The sequence below is a fragment of the Rutilus rutilus genome (assembly GCF_951802725.1).
Source record: "Rutilus rutilus genome assembly, chromosome: 9".
Taxonomy (NCBI): Eukaryota; Metazoa; Chordata; class Actinopteri; order Cypriniformes; family Leuciscidae; genus Rutilus; species Rutilus rutilus.
The window spans coordinates 1,269,570-1,292,308 of NC_140223.1; the positions used below are offsets into that span (position 1 = coordinate 1,269,570).

A 22,739-nucleotide genomic window follows, 5' to 3' on the forward strand; every position below is an offset into this window, starting at 1 on the left:
TCGGTCAAAGAAGCCCCAAGAAGGTTGTGGTTTATAAATGATCTCTGACTTTCTCTTTGTTCATAATGTTTTAGACTGTAATGATTGCACTCAGTGTTACTTACCCATCATTTCTGTCTCTAATTAAGTTGTACAGGTCAAACTCCTGCAGTGTCTTCTCTGAGGACAACAACACAAACACTAAAGCTGACCACTGAGACGAGGAGAGTTTCACATCACATAATCCTCTATACCTCGTATGAGGTTCAGCTTCGTTCACTAGAGAAAGATCACCCAGTTCATTCAGACAGTGAAACAGATTGATGTATTTATCCGGAGAGGGATTCTCACTGATCTTTTCTTTAATATAGTAAACTGTTTTCTCATTGTTGTGAGAGCTGTTTGCTGTCTGTGTCTTTAGTTCTTGTAAGAGACTCTGATTAGACTCCACTGACAGACCCAGAAGGAAACGAAGGAAAAGGTCCAGATGCCCATTTTTACTGTCTAAAGCCTCATCCACAGCTCTCTGATGGAGATCAGATAGGGAAACTGTGTCTCCATTAGTTGGTTTGGTAATCTGGTCAAACACATTGATGTTATTGTTGATAAAGGAGAGATGTACATATAGAGCTGCTAGATGTTCCTGAATGCTCAGATGAACAAAGCAGAAGACCGTCCCCTGACACAAGCCCAACTCCTCTCTGAAGATCTGAGTGCACAATCCTGAGTAAACTGATGCTTCTGCCACATCAATGTCACACTCGCTCAGGTCTTCCTCATAGAAGATCAGGTTGCCTTTCACAAGCTGCCGATAAGCCAGTTTCCCCAGTTTGACAATCATGTCTTCATCTTTCACTTTCTTCTCATAGTCCTTCTCATGTTTGATGTTGGTCTGAATGAGCAGGAAGTGTGTGTACATTTGAGTGAGAGTCTTGGGAATCTCTCCTCTCTCTGCTTCACTCAACATCTCCTCTAGAACAGTGGCTGAGATCCAGCAGAACACTGGGATGTGGCACATAATAAAGAGGCTTCTTGAGGACTTCAGGTGTAAGATGATCTTGTCGGCCAGACTCTGATCACTGATTCTCTTCCTGAAGTATTCCTCCTTCTGTGTGTCACTGAAGCCTCGTACCTCTGTCATTCGATGGACACACTCAGAGGGGACGAGATCCGCTGCTGCTGGTCTGGAGGTGATCCAGATGAGAGCAGAGGGAAGCAGATTCCCCACAATGAGGTTCGTCAGCAGCTCGTCCACTGAGGCTGATTCAGTCACATCACACAACCTCACATCGCTCTGAAAATCCAGAGACAGACGACACTCATCCAGACCATCAAAGATCAACAACACTTTATACTCATCACTGGATATGTCCATTTCTTTGGTTTCAGGGAAAAAGTGATGAAGAAGATCTGAAAGACTGAGTGTTTTGTCCTTCATCAAGTTGAGCTCTCTGAAAGCAAGTGGAAATATGAGCTGGACGTCCTGATTCTCTTTCCCTTCAGCCCAGTCCAGGATGAACTTCTGCACAGAGACTGTTTTTTCAATGCCAGCGACTCCCTTTGTCAGCACAGTTCTGATGGGTTTGTCTTGTCCAGGTAAAGGTCTAAAGATGTCACTGCATTTGATCGGTGTGTCCTCTGTTTCTGCTCTCCTGGACTGTGTCTCAATCTGTCTCACCTCATGCTCATTATTGATCTCTCCACTTCCACTCTCTGTGATGTAGAGCTCTGTGTAGATCTCATTCAGGAGTGTTGGGTTTCCCTGCTTTGATATTCCCTCATACAAACACTCAAACTTCTGTCTCAGATTTGATCTCAATGTGTTGAGGACTTCAGTAGGTTTAGAGTCATGGCTGTGAGATTAAAATACCATATTATTACACAAGTCAGAGAGGCAAATAGCAATTAATTACAAAACTATATATGGGACACAGAACATCATTAGGTTTCTGAATTGTTTTAATCATTAATCCCCATGACCAAAATTGTACTTTTTTTTTTTTACATTGAATCTTGAAAAAAAATATATAGACCTACCTACCGACCCCCTTTTTTTTTTTTTGGCTGTTACGGCAAACCAAAATATTTTTAAGGATGGCCTGAATGTATTAACAATACAATACATAGAGCTTTACACAAGAGCACAATGATAATCATTAATAGACTGAAAGAAACTTACAGGATTTATAACTTAATTTATAATCATCGGTTCAAATCCAGATGATTAAACTGCTGTCAATTAATAATAATTTAATAAAATTCAAATACTATAATCATTAATAGTCTGAAAGAAACTTACAGGATTTATAACTTAATTTATAATCATCGGTTCAAATCCAGATGATTAAACTGCTGTCAATTAATAATAATTTAATAAAATTCAAATACTATAAGCATAACTTTTACAGAAATGATATACCTGAGATCAGACTGTGTGTCTCCACTCTTAAACTTTATTTGCGGATCCATAGACTGGTTACTCTTCATAGACACACAGCTGGACTCTGGGTTTGAGCTCTTCTGCTGGACTGAACTGGAACACAGAACAGATTCAGTTTAATCCTTTAGATTATTCTGTTCATTCTTTATGATAGGAATAATGATATTAACAAACATTCATCTTGCATCAAAAAGTACTTTAAGGAAACTTTATGATCTTTTTATTTAACATTTCATATTAGGTTTAAAGGTCCCATATTGTACATCTTTCTGAAATTTTATTTCAGGGTTTGATGTCCTTAAAGGTCCCATTGCATTTTTAATGTTTCCTATGGTGCCCTTATAATGTAAGTATGTTTTTTAGATCAAAAGTTGTTATAATTTAGAAATAAAAGGCATATTTCCTAGCCTGATTTTAGCCTCTGATTTGGAGGGGCGTGTCTGTGTGAGACTTCAGTGTAAACGCCTACTGCTGTGATTGGCTGCTGTGAGACTTCAGTGTAAACGCCCACTGCTGTGATTGGCTGCTGTGAGACTTCAGTGTAAACACCCACTGCTGTGATTGGCTGCTGTGAGACTTCAGTGTAAACGCCCACTGCTGTGATTGGCTGCTGTGAGACTTCAGTGTAAACGCCCACTGCTGTGATTAGCTGCTGTGAGACTTCAGTGTAAACGCCCACTGCTGTGATTGGCTGCTGTGAGACTTCAGTGTAAACGCCCACTGCTGTGATTGGCTGCTGTGAGACTTCAGTGTAAACGCCCACTGCTGTGATTGGCTTCTGTGAGACTTCAGTGTAAACGCCCACTGCTGTGATTGGCTGCTGTGAGACTTCAGTGTAAACGCCCACTGCTGTGATTAGCTGCTGTGAGACTTCAGTGTAAACACCCACTGCTGTGATTGGCTGCTGTGAGACTTCAGTGTAAACGCCCATTGCTGTGATTGGCTGACATGCTTGCATATGAAATATCTATCATTACATGTGGAACTCTCTCCTAATACTTTTACTATTACAGCTATTATACGTTTTTACTATTACAGCTATCGGGATTAACGAATCATGAGAAGTTTAAGTATTTAGATCTATTCCCATCACATAAAAGTTGCAGTGAGTAGCATTGAGCGGATGACAGTCTGTTGATCGCGTGAATGAAGATCCTATCATTGCAACGCAGTTTCTGCACTCTCACTAATGATTTCACCAATGCAAACATGAGGTAAGTACAGTAAGAGCTTCGTTGTGCAGCGTAACAGCATCATTGATTTCATAACAAGTTTTGGCAAGTGTCCAGATAAACTCGCGCTGTATGATTGACAGCTCGGGCAATTGGAAAGGGATTGTTCTTTGATCGCTTTCTGTATATATATTAATCACAGTTTAAATAAGATTATTTTCATCCTACTAGGAGAAACGACGTGAAGTTGATCGTTTAGTCACTGGCTTGATTTACTGATGCATAAACAGTATTGAACGACTTTGAGAGAAAGATTATCTGTCTGAACTTGAACAATTACACATCAGATATTCACATAACCCACTGGTTCTTCAGAGGCTCGGATGAAGGAACTAAAAAAATACTTTTGTGTTCATTTGTACATCCAAACACTGAGCAACTGCCAAGCTTCGCTCATTCGCAAGCCATGATGTCTCTCGAGGAGAAACCAATATCGCGCTCGCGCAGCTCATTTTCTCATGGGCCGCGGGCCAAATTCTCTTTGCGTGAAATTAAGAGAAAGGGGAGGTGACCTTTCCCTTTATGATGACATAAAGGAAAGATTTCTAGATTCGCCCGTCTGAGCTTTCATTTTCTCAAAAATACCCAGGGCTTGGTTTACACCCATCAAAACGTCTAGCCACTGGGGGACCATAGGCAGGCTAGGGGAACTCATATTAAGGTTAAAAAGACATTTTCATGCAATGGGACAGGGCTCCAGACTAACTTTTTTTTTATTAGGAGTGCTGTAGCCCCTGACTTAAAATTTTAGGAACGCAAGCAGAAAATTTAGGGGCACACCTTAAATCACCTTGCAATGCAATTATTCACATTTTCCCCCAAAATAACTGTATTACTGACAAATGCTTTGATAATAAATAGACTTAACGTACAGAAATTACAATGTGCAGTTTTATTTTAAGTTCACAGGGCTCCAGACTAACATTTGAGGGCAGCGGCTCTAAGTTCTATAGAAAGTATTTGGTAGCACTGTGGGATGACAAAGCACTGAGCTTAATTTGAGGTGTATAGATAAAGTTAACTAATTATTATCATTCATAATGTCTTAATATTAATTCAAAAGCAAAATGAGTGACAAAATAGATATTAGGGAGTGAAAATAGCCAAAAAGCATCCTCTGCAGCTATGCTTACAATGGTAATTTAATCTTTTTTTTTTTTTTTATAAGTGTGAGTTTTCCTACTTCTTGAAACTTTTAGTTGTATAAATAGGGACAATCTTTAAAGGATGAACAAAAAAATTTTGGTCAACACATTAAAAATAACATGTAATGATATTATAGTTTTGAAGTACTGGAAAAAGGTGTGTAGGCTACTGTTATAACCGCAGTATACCATAGTTACAGTTAGTGTCACTACATTAAATCCATTGCTGATCTGAGGACCTAAAGCCTTCTATAAGTTGTTCGTTCATGGCACGATGTTTCTCCTGGTTTCCACGTCAGCGCTGTTTGATCTGATATGGTTTATAACAGAGAATTCTGCGTCGAATCTGAATGTTTCTCACTGGATCTCGCAGCAATGTTATTAATTCAGTCGCGAACTCAATGATTTCTTCACTGGATCTCCACGATGTAACGTGTTGCGTGATCGAGATCCGCCCGCGACTGGCGAGAGAAGCTCTGCGCTGTCTATTATTGGTTCGAACTATTAAACGGTACGTGAAGCAGAAATGAGTAGCGCAGGTTTTTTCCGCTTTCATTTTGTTTTGATTTATTAACATGTCACTGCATACTCTATGCTTGAGGCTGAGAATGTGTCTAACTAGCGTATTGTGTTTAAACTGCAAAGTGCCTGCACTGTCTGCAAACTTCGTTTTCCCTGCAGTTCTGGGGTAGCGACTGCAACATTCGCAGCTCATGGAGTTCATCTGCTCACAGTACCTTAACCAGCTGAATTCTCGCAGCCAGTCTTCCTGAAAATGGTGGGGTTTTTTTTTACTAGTCTGGATGTAAAATTCAGTCGCACACTCTCAAATTTTGGTCACAGTCTGGAGCCCTGTGGGAACTTTAATATTTCATGTTAGTTTCAAAACAAAAACAGGCAAAAATAAATAAAATAAAAATCCATAAACTTTCTTTGATCTGTGTATCTGTGGGGTGGGTAACTCTTTTTCTGAGATGTAACACAATATTTAACAGTGTTTGTTGAAAATACCAGCATCCTGGAGGAGAATCTCCATCTCTGGATCCTTGTGAATTACCCATGATGAAGATACAGGAGAATCTGATGAGTTTGATCTCCTCCACTGACTCTAAATGAAGAAACATTCACACACTAAATTAAATGATTAAATTAAACAACCTTCATAAATATAGCTGAACATGTCTGCAGCGTGGGAGAAAAAGGATCATGTGACTGCGTTAACTCAAGCTCATTGGGCCTTTTCGCACTGCAAACACAAACATCGTTTGATTTAGAATTTAAATAACTGACACCAAGAAACGCTGAAACATGTTCAGGTGAAAATGAAAACAAACCCCGACCCACATTGACACAGTAATCATAATTAAGTGTCTACATAATCAGACACTGATCCGATAAATAAAGGCGTTGTCTGTGAGGTGTGATTTAGCCTATGTATGTTTACACATATGCTTTTAAACTCCTGAAGAGTCACAAACATCACGAAACAAAAAAGAAACCTTGAAGTGAAAGAAACCCTTAGTTAAAGATTATATCAAAAAAAAAAAAAAATAATCACTTACAATGTCCTCCAGAGATCCATATTAATATACGAAAGTCACACATAACACTCACCCTTATCAAAGTTTTACAAGATACAGGATCTCAAATCCTCCAGCTTTAATATCATAAAGATACACGGAAATTCCTTCTAAAACGTTGATAAACACTTTGATGCTCTGTTTTTCCCGTGTCGTATTCGTATTCTTCCTGCTAAAAATGGCAACAGTATACGAGCATTTGCAGGCAGAGAACCGCAGAGAACAGAACTGTCCCTTACTTTCACTTTCTAGAGAGATGTAAACAGAGACGCGCGTTCACGAGAGCACCACGGCGAATGCGTGTGAGAGCAGACGTTATTGCGTAAACGCGCGTTGGAGATGAATATTTTGTAAATAAAGAGGTCATTTTTTTCAGTTTGTTTCTATCTGTGTAATTTATCATGTTTTTTTGTTTTAGTTGTTAATCCTTGCCTACATTTGTTCAGTTTTGTCTTTCATTTATCTTTCTGCAGAACGCAGCGTTCCTGATAATAAATCATAAAGAGAACTTTGTACACATCTCTATAATATGAAATAAGTTTGTCATCAGCCATTCATGTTTTTAATTACATTTAGTCATTTAGCAGTTGATTTTTTCAAAGCGATCTACAAATGTGAGCCTGAAAGAATCAGATAAGATAAAATTAAACCATACAGTAAAAACATTGTACATTTTTAACAGTTTTAATAAAAATAAAAAAAACGTATGCACTGAAAATTTATTTGAATTAAAACAAATTAAACAATGTGCTTTAAAAAAAAACTTATTCTAGCTTCGTGCGTCTTTTTTTATCAACACTTGATTGTTGGCAAGTTTTATAAAAAGCAACATGAGCAAAAAGCTGAGAAAATCGCATTTTTATCCAAGACTCTAGATCAAAACACAGTAGATCGAGTCCATCAACACCCTAAACCCATAAAGCTTCATAGTCCTAGTGATCGCATTATGATATCGCTTGTTTCTGCTCTTCTTTGCCTGCGTTTTGATCTCCTATCCTCACATTAGCTAGAACATGTGTATACTGTAACGTAGCTACACACGGCAAGGTACTGCATATGCGTGTATTAGGCCTAATGTATGCTATTCGGAGCAAACCCCCCTGATGCTAAACCTTAAAAACTTACTTCAAATATGTTTTCTTATTCAGTTAAGTTCGGTATCTTGCAACCAACTCTCGTCCTCTGCTCGTCTGTTTGAAAACTGCGCGCGCGCCGCGCTGCCGGCGAACGTAATTTTTTTTAAAATCAGCATCAGCAACTGCCAGTAGCCTAGCAAATAAAATTTTGGGCTGGCACCCAGGGTGGCCAATCGCATGTCAGGGGTGTCCAGTGCCACCCCGGACCCCCCTCTGGCTCCGCCACTAACTGATTGATCAGTTAAACTTCAGAACTTCTACATGATGATGCATATAGCCTACTTAATAAGGTTTTAAAAAATGTCCCAGGAAATCAATTTATAGTGGAAATATCACCTCTTTATGGAAAAGTTTGTTGCTGTCAACATTGTTTTTAGAAGATACGTTAAAAATGCAGTTAGCTTCTGTGTACGGATCATGGCATAAAATGTGGTTAATAGTGGATAATTTAACGTGCTGTTCCGTGTGTCTGTTATCAGCGGATTCTGTTCATGTGTGCCCAGACATTTTAGAAATCCCGACCTGCTGATGTTTTACGGCCATGTCCGGAATAAAGAGTAGGCCTATGTATGGTAAACCTATATAGCTACATACAGTTAAAGGACATAAACCGTGATATAAGATTTTGGCCATATTGCCCATCTCTAAATCATTTATTTCCTGCGTGACCTGTAAAGACACGTCTACAAACCTCTTGCGTATTGTTTGGTCACACCACAAGGTGTCACTGTGGCCTCAAAGCTTCAGCACTGCCACTCTGAGCTCGATTGCTATGTCTGAAAATAAATAAAAGTGGAAATAAATAAATGCATAAATAAATAAATGAAAAAATAAATAAATGTGGAAAAAATATAATTATACATAAATAAGGAAATTAAAAAGTATAAATAGTAATTTATTTTTGGTTTTGGTTTTACATTTCTTTGCATATTTATTTATTCATTTTTAATTTCTGCAGGTTTGGTCCTCCATATACCTCTGATCCATGACAGTTTTACAGCATCTCTCCTCACTTATAATAATGCCATTCATACAATGTCTTATTCAGCTACTAAAGCGTTAACCAGTTTATGCTGACACTTGTAATTGAATAAATGTTGAGAAATGATCACAAGTTACTGTTGAATTGAACAGATGCACATTTTAAAACATTAACATGTTTAATATAAATGCTCTTTATTTATCAAATGGCGTCAAGCAGAACAAGACGATTAATTTTTAGTCACTGCCTTTAAAGCGCACAAACTCACACAAGTTGATGTTTGTTGGGGCAGTGTGAATACCACAGCATTTCCCCATTTAAAGCTGCAGTCCGCAGTTTTTCCTCTTTGTCGCCATCTCTGTTCGAAATCTTGCAGTTATTTGTGGAATTATCAACTTTATGTGGGTATTGTGCCTCGGCACGGCACAGCGCGGATGAATCCAGTGTTTTGAGGAGAATGTGCGGCTGTCAGTCGCCGCCAGTGTGGATACTGGCATTCACAATCACAGATTCTGCTTTTTGGAAGCATGACCAACATAAGAATTTTCACCGGAAAATGTCGTCTGAACAAGTAACATCCACTTTTGTTGTGACTAAGGGAAAAAAGCATTGCAGTAAATCGAGCTGATTAAATCTAACGATCGCTCATCATATCACGTCAAACCGTGCAAATTATACTTTGTTCTCACATTGTAAATGTTAACAACATCAGCATTGTGTGACTACATTTAATGCCCTTCCAATATGTAGCCTATCCTTGTTTTCGCATGGGCCGGTTGCAGTCTCTTTTTTTCTGTAGCCACTGATTGTCGTTTGAACCTTTCTGGATCCACCATCAAATTAATAAGTTTAATTATATCAAGTGCTGTGAGAAAAGGCTATAAATCTCCACCATGTCACCCTAGTCATGAGTCATGACTAGGGAAAAGAGGTGAACTTGGCATGCCAACTTTGTAAATGGAGCTTGAGGAAAGTATTTTTAAAGGGTCCCTATTATGCTATTTTAAGTTTCCTAGTGTTGTTGTGGAGTCTCCAACAGGTTTACATGCATCAAAGGTAAAAAAATATATATTTTTATTTTCTCATAATATACATTTGTAGATCACATTTTCAATGATTCTCAAACGACTCGTCAAATGAATCAATCTCTCTAAATCCTTCCTTTCCGTGAGCTACTTTGCTCAGGTTGGCCAGTGATTGGTCTTCCGCGTACAGCGCGCATGTCAAAAACAAAACCTCTCCCATTGCCATAACAACGTCAGCTCTGCGTGTCCTGAGGCTTCCTACACCGTAAACTAAACACAGTAACGAACAATGACGTCGATTTTACCATTTCAATCCGAGCAAGAGTCCAATAATGAAACACGGATTGATGAACTGTTATTCAACCCGAACCTCCACCAGGACGACTCGAGCAGGACTCAGTGTTTCTCAGAGATACTCTTCTCAGTTTGAGGTACATTTCTCGATGTTGCAACTATAATTCCACACCATCAGCATTAACAAATGCATGTCCATCTATAAACAATTTTTTTACTTGTAGCCTACTAATTTATTTATTAAGTTTTTTTCTATTTTTTTGCGGTGAATGTGAAAACTGCATCAATAACAGTGCATACATTAGGCTAGCCGAGCTCTAGCGTGAATGACTGGTGTAAGAGCCAATTTAATATTTCAACAATTTTTATATTAGTATTGTTTTGCTTGGAGTGTTGATTTTGCAAGCACGAACTGAAGGTAACATATTTGTATCTTTCTTTGAGAGGCAATTCTGATATTTCTATATTATTAGGCTATATCTATATCAGTATTATTTCCTTATTTCTTATGTTTTCTGTTCTGTTTCTTTAATGGTTACGCCCACTTGGGGGCGGAAGATTGAACTTGAAGTTTGTGTATAGCTACAGGAGCCAACAGGATTTTGTGTATTTTTGTAATTTTGCGTTTTGATTCACGAGTTCACACTTACATATATAATTTGAAGGGGTAAAGTTTAATGCGTATTTGGCGTGCTGTCCGGAGGGAGGGCTCCGAGCTTGGCCCGAACCCAGAGTACTCCCCCGTATGTAAGTGTTTAGGACTAGAAGAGTGGAGAAGGGGTGGTGGAGGGATGCTGCAAAACTGTCAATGGAATGAGGTGAGACTGCTGAGTATACCTCTTACCATTGATTGCTGAGTGCTCTCCACCTGTGTTAATTATCTGAACGTGCTCCTCCCGAACCTTGTTAATAAAACATCATTTAAACTGGCACTTGTTTAACTTTACAGATTTTTTTTTTGGACTTCTGTGAGGAGTAAGAACATTTTTCCTGCCACTGTACCAGTGAAGTTAACATAGGACTTTGCATCTACAACTTATGTAACATAAACGTTGGTAAAACAAATCTTGCTTCATGCCTAATCTTTCCTCAAAGTAGTGAGAACGAAAGACAATCTACATTAATAGACACAGTTATAGGTAATAGTGGCCCACAAATGATTAGAAGTATTTCAGTAAGACAGTGATAACATGAGTTAGCAGGAGACCTGCACAATATAAAACTCAAAACTAAGTATTTTGAACACCATCTTTCAAGAGCAAGCGGTTTGTGAATCCTGCATTGAACTCTGAGATTCTTCACATGCTATTATAAATGATCACAGGCTATCTATGAGCATAAGACCGTGACAACAGCGTCTGTGAACCGCTCTCACTGTACGACGTTCAAGAGCCACGACCACAGAAATCGCCATGATTGTTTCACGATGCTCATCTTTTGTCTGAACAGCCCAAAATCAAAAAGTGTGTACCGGCATTAGATATAATAAATCTTTTTGAAGGAGACTTTGAGCTTTGTAAGTTTGCAGATCTTATACATGCACAAACAGCAACATAACACACTAAAGAAAAAGAAAACATGAAAACGCATCATATGACCCCTTTAATACATTAATACAAATGTAATATAACTATTATTAAATCATGTATACACTCAAGCTTCCATTGTTTGTTTTCCAAAAGTGAGCTTGAACTTTTTCCGCCCTCATAATTATGAAACATAAATCTTTCATCAGTCTTTGTCTCCCTCTGCTGGTACAACACAAACACATTCAGGCTCTATATCTTCTCTGTAACAAACTCCAACCTTTTTGAGTTTATACTGTGCGTTTATACAAATAAAATGGTTAATCTATGAATGAGAAACTGTAATTTGCTGCTGTGAAATAAAAGGTGTTTCACTGCCGCCTCATCAGGTCTGTCAGAGGATCGCTGAAATCTGAATGAAGTCTTCATTTATAACAGTGAAGTCACTGTATCTTCAGTCTCCGAAGTCAATTGTGGTGACTGTCGCCCGATTGTCAATCCTAAAATAAAACACACACACAGTCACATATGCAGTATGAGATCTTATGTCTGTCAAATATTTTAATAAGAAACTAACTAGATAATCTATATTAATTAATCCTTAAACATGATCATATAGCTTCTATCTGATGCTCAAAGTCAAAATGTGCATTTACACAGAATGTTTATTGCTTCTCTGATGCGGCATAAATGCATTTACACAGGAATTAAAATCGCGGGAAATATATACTTTCAACATTACTATTTTAGAACTACAGTTTTAACAAAGTGTTATAAAATGAATTTAAAAATAATGAAATAGTAAACAAAGAAATAAAACTTGAGATAAATAAAACTACAGAATTTTAAATGTCCTCTGTGTGATATAGCGATCTCACGCTCTGACGTTTGTCATAATTCTGTGGTACTCATAGCTATTTTCTATTTCTTAATAAGATTGTTCCAGAAATTACGGATTAAAAGAGGCAGTCGTGTGCGCGTACACGCATATTGCCTGTTTGTGCTAAATAGAGTGTACACTTTTGCCATTAATATGTTTATAAGCAACTGGAAAAAGCACAAATGTCAGGGCATGTCAGAACATCTGAAGGGCCCCAAAAACACCTTAGACCCCAGAGGGTCAAAGGGGAAAGCTGAAAATAACATTAATATTTTCACAATCAGTCACACCAGTATGAGCAGAATTAAACTCAGTTTAAAGTTCAGAGACCTACAGACACTGAAACTGAATTTAAGGCTCATTATCTGATGATCTCAGACAGCATATTCACACACACACCACACACACACACACACACACACACACACGGCGTTACTGAACCTGGTACAATTTCCTTTTATTTCTAGTGAGTAAATCAGCCATTTGAACTTTAAATGAAAATATGATGAAAATCATTCAAAACTATTCTTACTCTAGATACTCCAGTTTATAATGTGGATCATCCTCCAGATCCCTCAGCAGTTTCTCTCCTGAGTCTCCTATATTATTCCCACACATCTGCAGTTCTCTCAGGTGTGAGGGGTTTGATCTCAGAGCTGAAGCCAGAGCAGCACAACCAACGCTATCTCACGACCAATTCATACGAATTCGTACGAATGATAAAAAGTTGGCTAATTCGTACTAATTCGTACGACCTCACTCGTACGAATTTGTACGATTTGTCTAAACCCACGTGATGGGTAGGTTTAGGGGCGGGGTCAGGGGTTGGTCATTCGTATGAATTCATACGAATTGGCCAATTCGTAAAATATTTTACAAAAATATGTACAATTTTGCAAAAATCGTACTAATTCGTACGAGTCAGGTCGTATGAATTCGTACGAATAAGCCACCTCGTAGAATTTGTACGTTTTCCCGTGAGATCGGGCTCGCACAACCTTCATCTGCGACACCCCAATGATGTAACCTGTAGAGAACAATGACACACATTAAGCCTATATCCAGAGATAAACATGACACTTAACAATCGATATTGATTCAAATTACATTGCTTTATTTTTGTCCTTGCTTATAGACGAGGTTGACAGAAGTTAGCCACTTTTCCTCCAACAAATGTGTCGTTATCTATGAGTGTGGATGCGTGGAAGCGACGTGAGACTGAAACAGTGTTGCCAGACGTATGATAATTATCGTATTTGTACGTATTTGTAATTTTGACCTCTGTATGATAAATAATGGAAAAAAAATCCCATAATGTACGATAATTTAAGAATTGTGTAATACTTCAAATGATGGTTGTTGTAATCATAGGGCTTCTATACTCATTGATCTGGCAGTGGATTCTACGTCTACCGTAAGAAGAACGTGAGGTTACGCATGTCTTCCATCTCATTTCACGTTATTTCTTTTCAGCCAATCATCGTGGAGAATGACTCTCTCATGAGCACAAGTTAATGTTCTTTTTATATATTGTATACAAAGTTGTATATCATTAACATGTCATCTCTGTATGTTTTGCAAGAAGAAGAAAAAAGTTTTTTTTTAAAAGAAAAGTTGACATTCCTTTTGCGGCGCTTAGGTCAGCTTTTTTTCAAGCTGAGGTTGATATTTTAGCAATAAAGTTATTTTCATGTCGTGTCAAAAAAGTTGTTGATCAATAAATAGCTGTATTCTGTACGTTTGACTCTTGTACTATAATTTTCTTCCAAATACTAGAATTTCGAGCTTCTGGTACGAAACTTGGACATTTCCAATCTGGCAACACTGGACTGAATGCACTGAAAAGCCCTCGCGCTACTCATATGCTGAGAGACAGATAAGACAGTAGAGCTGCACGATTCATCTTTAAAATACTGTGTTCTTCATTCAAACACCCACACGATCTTCTTGAAATTCGTCTGTCTATTAAATCTTTGACAAAATCATATCGCAACATTTTAAATCTGTGTTGGCGCTGCCGCTGACCCAGAGAGAGTCGTCATTTAACAGCTTCACAAAAGATCTTTTAAACCTCATAATAGTATCATTATTTCTGTGATGCAATAGTTCACATTATCATAGAGGTACTGGGATAAAAGTTTAAAGTTCAAATATAAATTTAGCTTTTCCGTGCTGATGGCTTACACCCAAGCAGATTCGGAGCGGATCTTCTGTCGGATAACATCTCCAAAATGTTAAATACCTTTTGACTAGTAACCAAAAGTCCAAATCATAGTCTCTGCTGCACCAATTTAACTGATATAAATACTAGTGTAGAATATTGCATAGAAACTGTGTCTATTCCTCGTTTAGTGAGATCAAATAATAAATCTACTGCAGGATCTAGGAAAAATCTAATTGTTATTAAAACAGAAAATACTGCTATTAGTAAACAAAAACAATTTCTAAAAGCTAGGTCTTCTAAACATTAGATCACTGACACCTAAGGCAGTTATTGTAAATGAAATAGTCACAGATAATAGCATTGATGTACTTTGTCTTACTGAAACATGGCTTAAACGAAATGATTATTTCAGTCTAAATGAGTCTACTCCATCAGGATACTCCTATAAGCATGAGCCCCGTCTGATTGGTCGTGGCAGCGGTGTTGCAACGATCTATAAAGATATTCTTAATGTTACTCAGAAAACGGGTTATAAGTTTATTTCGTTTGAAGTACTTGTACTAAATGTTACGCTCTTGGATGTTAGAAAAACATCCCTATTAGCCTTGGCTACCGTATATAGACCGCCTGGGCCTTACGCTAATTTCCTAAAAGAGTTTGCAGATTTTCTCTCAGAGCTATTAGTCAATGTCGATAAAGCATTAATTGTTGGAGATTTTAATATACACGTAGATAATCAAAATGATGCGTTAGGGGCTGCGTTTATAGATTTATTAAACTCCTTTGGGGTTAAGCAAAACGTTACCGGACCAACTCATCGTTTTAATCACACACTCGATTTAATTATATCACATGGATGGTAACTTGCATATTACGTACTCCTGTAATATATCATGCTGCGCCGCGTTATCGACCAGGCAGAACAATCCTTCCATCCACCATAGATAATTTCTCAAATTGCTTATCTGATCTGTCTCAGCTGCTGCCTGAACCCAAACAAACAGATGAACTAGAGGAATTAACTAGCACTATGAGCACCATTCTCTCTGGAAAATTGGATATTGTTGCACCCATTAGATTAAAAAAGGTCAGAGAGAAAAGTAAAGCACCGTGGTACAACAATACTACGCATGTTTTAAAGAGAAAAACCCGTAATTTAGAGCGTAAATGGAAACAAACTAATTTAGAGGTCTTTAGAATCGCATGGAAAGACAGTATGTCACGTTATAAAAAGGCCCTAAAAGCAGCCAGGGCTGAGCACCTCCGCAAACTAATAGAAAACAACCAAAACAATCTTTATTTAACACCGTGGCTAGACTAAACAATAAACAGATGTCACCTGAACAAAATATTCCGTTACAGTTTAGTAGTAATGATTTCATGAAGTTTTTCACTGAGAAAATAGAAAGCATCAGAACCACAACTGTAAACGTTCAATCTTCAATCGCGCCTTATAATTCAGCCTCAATTATCACCCCGCAAGAACAATTACAATGCTTTACAACTATAGAACAAATAGAGTTAAATAAACTTATCACTTCATCTAAAACAACAACATGTTCATTAGATCCTATAATAATAATAATAAAAATAAACTTTATTTTATAGAGCGCCTTTAAAAGCAGCTTCTCAAAGCGCTGTACATAACATCACAGTCCACCAGGAAATACTACAAGTAAAAATTAATAGAAACAAAAAACAGCAACATAAAAATAACTATAAAACAATCACAATAAGACATCAGCATTCAAATGCACGTTTAAAAAAATGTGTCTTAAGAAGAGCTTTAAAAATGCCAAAAGTCTGTGCTTTCCTGAGTTCAGGGGGGAGAGAGTTCCAAAGTGTAGGAGCATAGACAGAAAAAGCCCTGTCACCCATAGATTTTAGGTGCGTTTGTGGAACAATGAACTGATTACCCTGTGAGGAGCGCAGTCGGCGATTTGGATTATAAATGGTTAATAAACCAGATAAGTACTGCGGAGCTAAGCCTTGTAATGCCCTATATGTCAACATCATGATCTTAAAATCAACACGGAACCTGACCGGGAGCCAGTGTAAGGACTTGTTTTTCACTGAGAAAATAGAAAGCATCAGAACCACAACTGTAAACGTTCAATCTTCAATCGCGCCTTATAATTCAGCCTCAATTATCACCCCGCAAGAACAATTACAATGCTTTACAACTATAGAACAAATAGAGTTAAATAAACTTATCACTTCATCTAAAACAACAACATGTTCATTAGATCCTATAATAATAATAATAAAAATAAACTTTATTTTATAGAGCACCTTTAAAAGCAGCTTCTCAAAGCGCTGTACATAACATCACAGTCCACCAGGAAATACTACAAGTAAAAATTAATAGAAACAAAAAACAGCAACATAAAAATAACTATAAAACAATCACAATAAGACATCAGCATTCAAATGCACGTTTAAAAAAATGTGTCTTAAGAAGAGCTTTAAAAATGCCAAAAGTCTGTGCTTTCCTGAGTTCAGGGGGGAGAGAGTTCCAAAGTGTAGGAGCATAGACAGAAAAAGCCCTGTCACCCATAGATTTTAGGTGCGTTTGTGGAACAATTAACTGATTACCCTGTGAGGAGCGCAGTCGGCGATTTGGATTATAAATGGTTAATAAACCAGATAAGTACTGCGGAGCTAAGCCTTGTAATGCCCTATATGTCAACATCATGATCTTAAAATCAACACGGAACCTGACCGGGAGCCAGTGTAAGGACTTCAGAACTGGAGTAATATGGTCAAACTTCCTAGCTCCCGTCAGGATCCGGGCAGCAGAATTTTGTACATATTGCAGTTTATTAATTGTGGTTTTAGAAACTCCAGTTAAAACTGCATTACAGTAATCCAGCCGCGAGACCACAAAATAATTAATTAGCTTTTCAGCGACAGATAAGTTTAGCATTGGACGTAGTCTGGCAATATTTCTGAGATGGAAAAAGGATGCCTTCACAGTATACTCTGGACAAAGAAATCAAAAGTGAGGCTGGTGTCAAAAATAACACCAAGATTCCTCATCTTACTATGAGTCTCTAAAACAGAGCCATTAACAAACTGTTATTGCTGTTCAGGCAAAGAAAGTTATTATTCATCCATGCTTTAATCTCAGAAATACAGCCAGAAAGATAAAAAGCATCAGTGTCTTCACCAGATTTAGAATGGATAGATTTGGGTATCGTCAGCATAAAAGTGATAATTAAGGCCAAGCGATCGCAGCAGATGCCCAAGTGGAGATAGATAAATGTTAAAAAGTAGAGGGCCTAGAACTGATCCCTGAGGAACTATACCCACTAAACTATTGAAAGAAGTGCTACCGATAGTGGAAGAGCCTCTTCTCAATATTATTAACTCATCTTTATCTTTAGGTCATGTTCCAAGAACATTTAAACTGGCAATTATAAAACCTCTCATTAAGAAACCACAATTAAACCCACATAATCTAGCAAATTATAGACCCATTTCAAATCTTCCTTTTATGTCTAAAATACTAGAAAAAGCTGTGTCCGCTCAACTGGGCTCTTTCCTGCAATAAAATTATATCTATGAAAAGTTTCAGTCTGGATTCAGGCCGCATCATAGCACTGAAACTGCGCTCGTTAAAATCACAAATGATTTACTCTTAGCTTCTGACCAAGGCTGTATCTCAATACTAGTTTTACTTGATCTTAGTGCTGCGTTCGATACTATAGATCACACAATACTCTTAGATCGACTACAAAATTATACTGGTGTTCAAGGACAAGCATTAAGCTGGTTCAGATCATACTTATCTGACCGACACCATTTTGTCTATTTAAATGGAGAAAAATCGATCACAACTCCAGTAAACTATGGAGTGCTGCAGGGATCTGTGTTAGGCCCTCTGTTATTCTCAGTATATATGCTGCCACTTGGAAATATTATAAGGAAACATGGAATTAGTTTCCATTGTTATGCTGATGACACTCAAATATATATTTCATCACGGCCAGATGAAAACGCTAAATTATCCAAATTGACAGAGTGTGTTAAAGATATAAAAGATTGGATGACGCGCAATTTTCTTTTATTAAATCCAGACAAGACAGAGGTAATACTTATCGGTTCAAAAAAACGCCTACAAAACCTCTCGCAATACAACTTTAACATCGTAGGATGTCCTGTTACTTTATCCTCTACAGTAAAAGACCTGGGTGTTATACTAGACTGCAACCTGTCTTTTGAAAATCATATTTCATATGTTACAAGAACAGCCTTTTTCCACCTTAGAAACATTGCTAAGCTACGTAACATGCTATCTGTTTCTGATGCAGAAAAGTTAGTTCATGCATTCATGACCTCGAGACTAGATTACTGTAATGCTTTATTAGCCGGTTGTCCTGCATCCTCAATTAACAAGCTACAGTTAGTCCAGAATGCCGCCGCTAGAGTTCTTACTAGATCAAGAAAATATGATCATATAACACCAATTCTATCATAACTGCATTGGTTACCTATAAAGTTCTGTATTAATTACAAGGTATTGCTACTAACTTATAAAGCCCTAAACGGCTTAGCTCCAGTCTATTTAACGGATCTTCTATCGCTCTACAATCCATCGCGCTCTTTAAGATCACTAAATTCAAGGCTTTTGGTCATACCTAGGATATCCAGAACCACCAAAGGAGGGAGAGCATTTTCACATTTAGCTCCAAAACTCTGGAATAGCCTTCCTGATAGTGTTCGTTGCTCAGACTCGCTCTCCCAGTTTAAAACTAGATTAAAGACGCATCTCTTCAGCCAAGCATTCATATAATATTTTTAATCTTACAGTTAAATCCGGTCTCTAGTTCATAAACGCCAGAGGAGAACTGGCCCCCGACTGAGCCTGGGTTCTCCCAAGGTTTTTTTTTTCTCCATTAGGTCACTTGATGGAGTTTTTCGGTTCCTTGCCACTGTTGCCTTTGGCTTGCTCAGGTGGGGATATTTTGGGAATATTAATTTATTTTTATCAATCAATAAATTCCACTAGAAACAAACCTTGTTGTATTATTTTAATTTAATACTGTGAAGCTGCTTTGATACAATTTGTATTGTGAAAAGCGCTATACAAATATACTTGACTTGACTAGACTTGACTTATAACAGCAACATTTTCTTTACACACAACAAAGAATGTAACGATGAATTTACCCATCAATAGACGAATGTTGAAGGCACATACATTTATGAACAATACAACATTTTAAAGGGGTGTCCCTTTTTCCCTCTTTTTTTGTAACATACATTTTTCAATCTACTTCATATGTGAGTATGTGTGTGTAAGAGAGATTGTGTATGTGAGTGTGAGTGTGTGTGTGTGTGTGTGTGTGTGTGTGTGTGTGAGAGAGAGACAGAGAGAGAGAGAGTGTGTGTGTGTGTGTGTGTGTGTGTGTGTGTGTGTGTGTGTGTGTGTGTGTGTGTGTGTGTGAGCAGCCTGGTCTCATTGTTAATACGTAGGTACTAATACGTAATTTTCAAAGATAGAAAACATACTTTTTTGTACGTTTGGATAGATGCTGAAACGTATAATATGGACGTATCTGCAACGTTTAAACGTAACATTATTACGTTTTTACAGCTAAAAAACGTAAACTATTTACGAATATTTCATATCATAAAGATATCTCTATAATTTCCTTTTCACCATTATAGATTATAAATGTAAGATCCCTTAACCCTACTCCCACACCTAAACATACCCATTTTATTGACAATATTAAAAGGATAAAACGTAATGGACAGATATGTGTAGGGAAATGGGAGTTTTATTAAAAGTAGGGGACAGTTGTAACACTTTTTGCCATTTTAGCAATACATCAAAAACCATTTATACTGGAATAACCAGAATATACTGGAATAGCATTCAAAAATAGTTTGAGCCACTAATCCTACCCCTACCCCTAAACCTAACAATTTCTTAAAACTACGTAACGTTAGGCTACAATTATAAAGAAAAACAGACAGACATGTATAATCACAATAATTTATTTATTGAGAAAATGTCAAAACCGGTACCAAAAGTCGTTCACATGACGATGTGTCGCAGTCCTCTCTGGCAGCATAAAATAGTTTTGTATGAGGTAACGTTACAGAGCAGAATTTAAGTTATTAATCCATGAAAATGTTAATCCGGTTTCGGTTTGCTGTTTGCTCTGGGAAGGCGCGCGCGCTTCTCCATTTCAAATGTAGCACACCAACTTAAACACGGCATGTCGCAATCTGTGACGAAGCATGTGAGAGCCAATGAGCGTTTGATATCACTGCCGTAAAACATGTCGTAACGCTTCGGGCGCAATTTTTGAATTTGAATACACTCGTTAGCTGTGTCCCAATGTGAAGGCTGCATCCTTCGAAGGACGCACCATGTAGCCTCCGTAGGATTTCCTAATTGCGCAACCAGGTGTTCCCGATTACCGCTCCAGGCGCCAAGCAACGGTGCGAGAGTATGCTGCCATCCTGACAATTCATTTAATATGCTATGGAGCCAGAATTGGCTATTGGTCATTTTTATGTTTTATATTTTACTGGAGGACATGGTATTAAGGATGTTTCAGGTCATACTTTCGGCTTAGCCGAAGATTCAAATGTTCATTTATATACCTTGATGCGATTTTGTAGGCTAGTATATTCTTTTTATTATGCACATAAATGGACCATGGTAAATATATTTACACAGGTTTTTAACCCCATTTGAATATAAAACACAATTGAATATAAAAAGTCCAGTGCGAATGTTACTCCCGCTCTTCATCGGCAGCTGTCAGTCACTGTTGCTAGGCGACAAGAACAAGCCTCCGTAGGCTAGACCAGTCCGAGCGCTTCAGATGCTGCATAGCTATAACTACATCATTAATACTCGAAGTAATTTTCCCACACGGGACAGCAACACTACAAAATTGTTATTTTACAATATGATGCATTGTTTTACATTAAACTACACAAAAGTATATAGTTTAAATGTATCAACCTTGAAAATATTCAGAAGTAAAATGCAACATATGCAGTAATATAAATGCAAAACATCATAAAAACCCTGACATGTTTTTTTTTCCTGCAGAATTCCTTTACTTTTACTCTTGATGCCTTAAGTACATTAGAGTATGCAAGATAAAAATTTGCTTAACTAAGGTTTAAAATATATGACTAGTAGTTTTTCGCCAATGCGGTATTAGTGGTTATTAAAAGTACTTTAGTGTAATAAAGTATCTCAATATTTATTCCATGAGTCAGCCCTGCAAACCTGTTGGTAGACAACTTAGTAGTGGATAGTGAAAATATGCAGTCAAACACTCTGGAGACCATCCCAGATGATGTCCCACCAGCAGGAGGCCTTACCAGGGTCTCTATTGTGGAGCCCATCCCGGTCCAGCAGCACACCAGGGTCTCCCACTCAGCTGAATAAAAGTCTACATCATTTATCATATTTTATGTACTGTAAATTTAAATGTTTATGTTTGATTTTGAGATGTTTAACATATGTTGTAAATAGCTGGGGGGGAAAAGATGTAGAATGTAGAAATGTAGAAATTATTCATTACAAAAATAAACAATGTCCAGAGCAATGAATTCTCTTTTATTTACACATTTAAAGTTGCATAAAAATAAATAAATGTACAGATTTTTTTTCCTTTTACAAAATATAGGTGAAAAAAAGTTAAACAAGTATTTCTCAATAATTCTTTCAAGAAGAGAAAACAGCCTGTCCATCCTCTCTATCCTCTCCAATGCTCTCCTCACCTCTGCAGTCCCATGTCTTCTCTAATCAAGTCCAAAAACTCTCTGTTTCGCCTTCTTAGTGGAGCTGGTGCTTGTGCGGGAGCGGGTGCTGGTGCTGGTGCTGGTGCTGGTGCTGGTGCTGGTGCTGGTGCTGCCCCTGGCTCCTCCTCTTCGTGGTCACACACCGCTGAACTCAGCCCTGGTCTGTCCTCAGGGATTGAGGCAATGAGGACAGGGGGGTTGGTGCAATGCCTCTGTCCCAACACCTCATCCATGAAGACAAACCAGGGCCAAGTTTCAGCAGTGGGTTTCCCACTCACACCCTCATCTGTCCCAGGACACGTGCAATCCTAAGGCAGAGCAAATTAACCATGGTTTGTTAACAACAACAGCACAATACATTTCAGCAAAGATGTGTGTATTAATTTTCTGGTTAAAAACACATAGCTTGCATGACAGCACTACAAAAACACATACAAGTGAAACCCCATTGCATTATCAACTGCTTTTCTTATTGTTGTGGGCTTTATAGGGTGAGTGATATTTCTTATAATATCACTCTGTTAATCTCTCTGCACTGGCTACCTCTCGCTGCTCGCATCAAGTTCAAGGCATTGAC

General features: G+C 37.8%; 1 protein-coding gene across 2 annotated transcripts in view; it reads right to left on the minus strand.

Annotated features, from left to right (window-relative positions):
- LOC311297689 (NLR family CARD domain-containing protein 3-like) overlaps window positions 1-6,636 on the minus strand; it is a 69,007-nt gene extending 62,371 nt beyond the window's left edge. Inside the window, exons 1-4 of one of the 2 annotated variants that reach the window (XM_084420091.1) lie at window positions 6,411-6,636; window positions 5,808-5,904; window positions 2,399-2,512; window positions 105-1,832 (exon numbers count right to left, since the gene is read on the minus strand). In XM_084420091.1, the coding sequence (XP_084276217.1) occupies window positions 105-1,832; window positions 2,399-2,512; window positions 5,808-5,857 (1,892 nt within the window). In that variant the 5' untranslated portion in view covers window positions 5,858-5,904; window positions 6,411-6,636. Of the gene's footprint in view, window positions 1-104; window positions 1,833-2,398; window positions 2,513-5,533; window positions 5,658-5,807; window positions 5,905-6,410 lie in introns of those variants that run through there. The other variant, XM_084420092.1, reaches the window with a different exon arrangement.
- Window positions 6,637-22,739: the final 16,103 nt, after the last annotated feature.